The sequence below is a fragment of the Lactuca saligna genome, chromosome 9, assembly GCF_052625555.1.
Source record: "Lactuca saligna cultivar CGN05327 chromosome 9, ASM5262555v1, whole genome shotgun sequence".
Classification (NCBI taxonomy): Eukaryota; Viridiplantae; Streptophyta; class Magnoliopsida; order Asterales; family Asteraceae; genus Lactuca; species Lactuca saligna.
In genome coordinates this window covers 27,557,411-27,561,183 of record NC_136425.1, presented here as the reverse complement: position 1 = coordinate 27,561,183, position 3,773 = coordinate 27,557,411, and the positions used below count along the sequence as shown (strand labels likewise).

Below are 3,773 nucleotides of genomic sequence, written 5' to 3'. Positions count from 1 at the left end.
AAATGAATTAAATGATAAAATAAACATAAAATCAATCAAAAGTTAATTTGACAAAGCTAAACCCCATTAAATATGATTAAATCAGACAAAATGAAATTTAAATTTAAAATCCATTCGAGATCAATTAAATCAAGTTGAAAGAAATCAACTGAATTAAGTTGAAAGATTTTGTGGGAGTCATATTCAAAGAAGCTTTGACGACCAATAGACTTACGATAAATTCTTTCAACTCGTCATTTATCTTAACTTTTCTTCCCGAAATTAAATTTATACTTCTAATATATTTTAACACAAAATTATTTAAGTTTTCAGAAATTAAAAAATAGGCAATCTAATTGATAGAAATGAACAAAGTTAAATATAATAATAATTTTATAATTTCAATGCACCAAAGACCTCCTTCAATCAAATTCATCGTCAAATCATTGCATATACTTGCAAATTAATTGTAGTCTATATGCCTTTATGATCAATAAAACAAACATTCTTATAACAAACAATACCAAACTAAATATCTCATGATATCACAACTATAGCACCAAACTAAAAGATTTGCCCGTATGAAAAGCGTTTTACTGAGGGTTGGGAGGACGGCTATTAGCAGCCGAAACTCTCGAACCCCATTCCAACAACTCTTTGCTTGTATCATCCTTGTGGGCCATCACCTCAATAAAACACAAACAATCCTTCTTTTCCACCGTTGCAATCTCAATCGCTTTAATTAGATCCTCTTCACAAAATACCTACAAATTTCATCCGGTTAATTCTCACCTCCACACACAGATAGAAATGCTTCTACATGTAGACCGGACCGGACCATGATATTTATGGCCCGGTCCAAACCGTCTAACTTTAAAAAGTCAGACGGTTTTTGTTGAAATAACTAACCTTGGTGGTCCAACAGTTGCCCTGGCCGTTATGTATTGCGTCAACCAATCCTGTGTAGTTCCAATTCTTGATCACATTGTAGGGCCCATCATGAATCTCTACCTCAATGGTGTAGCCACCATTGTTTATCAGAAATATGATGTTTTTTTGCCCACATCGTAGCATTGTCGACACATCTTGAGCTGTCACCTGAAAACTTCCATCACCAATGCAAGAAATCACCCTCTTATCGGTTGAAGCCTGTGCATAACCAAGGGTGGCACCAACTGACCAACCAATCGACCCATATTGCATCTGGAATTCATACCTACAACACCCAAATTTGATGATTAACAATTCAAGATTATTACCATTAATTTGTTAATAGAAAAAGAAAAACATTCTTTGATGCTTACCCACAGCCTTGTGGCAGTTTAAGTTTCTGACAATTGAACCAGGAGTCCCCTGTTTCAGCAATCACAGCTGTGTCACTTGACAACATTTTCTGTATGTGTTCAAAGAGAACATTGACTCTTAATGGCTCTTTGGGGGCGCATTGTAGTGGGTGCCCTTCAGGGATGAATATCCGATGGTAATTCTCATATGCAGTGGTATTCGTTTTAAGCTTTTTGGATAACGCTTGCAAGAAATCCTTCATTAGAATACAACCAAAAGTGGGCCCGTTTCCAATGGTGACACGATCGGGTTGTATAATGAGTGCTTTCTCTTTTTTCAAAAGGAGAGAGTAACCTACGGAGCTGTAATCGTTGAATATAGGTCCAGCAAACACATAAGCATCAGCTGATTCAACAATTTCTGCACAGAAAGCAGTGCTTACAGCACCCCAATATGTTCCGATGAAGTGAGGGTGGTGTTCGGGAACAAGCCCTTTTCCTGATGGGGTTACTGCAAGAGCATAGCCTGAAGCATCTGCCATTTCAACAAACGCTTGGCAGGCGTTTGCAACTCGGAGTTTAGGTCCACCCACCATTACAGGTTTCACTGCCTTGTTTAAGAACATTGATGCAGCCTCAACAGCGGCTTCTAAACCCATTTTGTTACTCATCCTACACCATTGAAAAATTAACCACATGAGATCAAAACATATATGGAACAATGCTTATAAGTTGGAAGGAGATTTGTGGAACGTACTTGCGGGATAGAGAAAATGGAACTGGTTCTCGGCTAAAAGTTGGGTGAGGAATTGCAGGTAGATTACAGCCGACGCTGATGTAAACAGGCTTGCTTTCTTTCAGAGCAGTTGATATTGCGGTATCAATTAGTTCATGTGCATCTTCCAGATTATTCACAACAGCCTGCGTTCATATAACAATAACAAATCAAGAAAACAGTTCTGCAATTTTATTGTATTATTAACATCGATATCGATGTAGATTAACTGTATTACTGTCGATTCACAAATTGCAACTTCGGAGTTTATAGGTGTATAATTTCGTACTGGCGGATTTTTTTCAATCGTAATGAATCTCTAGAATCAACATAGCTTTTTTACAGGGTACAGCTATGGCGTCGCATTGAAGATCGAAGTGTGTAACGATCGATAAATAAAAATCAGTATAATATTTCGGCTTATAAATGCGAGGTTTGATACCTGATAGCAAGTGACTGTCTGAAAGCAACGAAGCTCTTGGCTGAAATCCGGCGATCCGATTGTATGATGAAGAATTCTGTTAGTGCCATAATCGTTGGAATTTGGTCCACCGACAATACAGATAATCGGAAGATTCTCACTGTACGCACCGGCAATGGCGTTGAGTACACTAAGTCCACCGACGGTGAAGGTGACAACACATGCACCGACGCCGCGAGACCTAGCGTATCCGTCAGCAGCGTATCCTGCATTTAGCTCGTTGCAGCATCCTACGAGATTGAGCCCGGGCTCAGCTATGAGATGATCAAGTAGAGTTAGGTTGAAGTCACCGGGAACGGAAAATACGTCGGAGATACCAATCTGGACGAGGCGGCGGGCGAGGTGGCGGCCGAGTGTGGCTTCGGTGGAGTTGAATGGTACGGAGGAGGACTGTACGCAACTAGCACCGCCGATTTTGGGAGGACAACCGACATTGCCATTGGGAGTAGTAACAACATCTACATTACCGATCTTAGTATCCATATTTGATTTGAATTGAGTGTGAGGGAATGGAGAAAGAATGGAGAAGTATATATAGTGGCGAGATGTTTGTGAGGTACAGAGAAGGAGGTGACGGGGGTTGAATACAAGGGGCTGGTTTGCGTGTGTGTTTTCACTTTTCAGTAAAAGAATGCTGGTTTTACATTATATTTATAATTTATAATTTATAGTACTTTTACATTATATTTACAATTTATAATTTATAGTACTTTCATCCATTATTTTTATTCCATTTCCAAAATAAAAGAACATTATGCAAAATATTATGAGCCAGGAGATAAAAAAAAAAAAAAAAAAAAAAAAAAAAAGACCCTCAATTAAAATAAAGGGTAAATTACATGTATGGTCCCTATGGTTTGGAGTAATCTGCGTAGTTGGTCCCTAAGAAAAAATTTTAACTCGGACAGTCCCTATTGTTTGGTTTTGTTGCGCCGTTAGTCCCTATTTGACCTAAAATGACTTTTTTACCCTTATTAATTTCTTTTTTAATTTGTTTTTTATTATTTATTATTTATCATTTATAATTCTAAAATACAAAAATACCCACCCAGCTCCTCCGACAACCTCTACAGTCCTAGACACAACTTCCGACAACCTCCATTCCTCCGATAACCACTACAATCCTCTGCTGCCTGAAAAAAAAAGGCAGGTAGCAGACCAACACAACCAACTCGTCTTCTTCCTTCTATTTTAAAAGATCTATGATACCTCATCCATTTCAGCTCAAACAAACCTAATAACGTAAATGAAACTG

The 3,773-nt window shown here is 38.2% G+C and overlaps 1 protein-coding gene across 1 annotated transcript; it reads right to left on the bottom strand.

Moving 5' to 3' along the window:
* Positions 1–354: 354 nt before the first annotated feature.
* LOC145015388 (pyruvate decarboxylase 1-like) lies at positions 355–3,048 on the bottom strand. Its single transcript, XM_078973853.1, has 5 exons — positions 2,480–3,048; positions 2,020–2,183; positions 1,284–1,934; positions 889–1,195; positions 355–743 (listed from the first exon to the last, which is right to left on the bottom strand). Exons 1-5 carry the CDS (start codon positions 2,999–3,001, stop codon positions 573–575), a joined length of 1,815 nt encoding a protein of 604 aa, XP_078829979.1. The 5' UTR covers positions 3,002–3,048; the 3' UTR covers positions 355–572.
* Between the last annotated feature and the right edge of the window lie 725 nt (positions 3,049–3,773).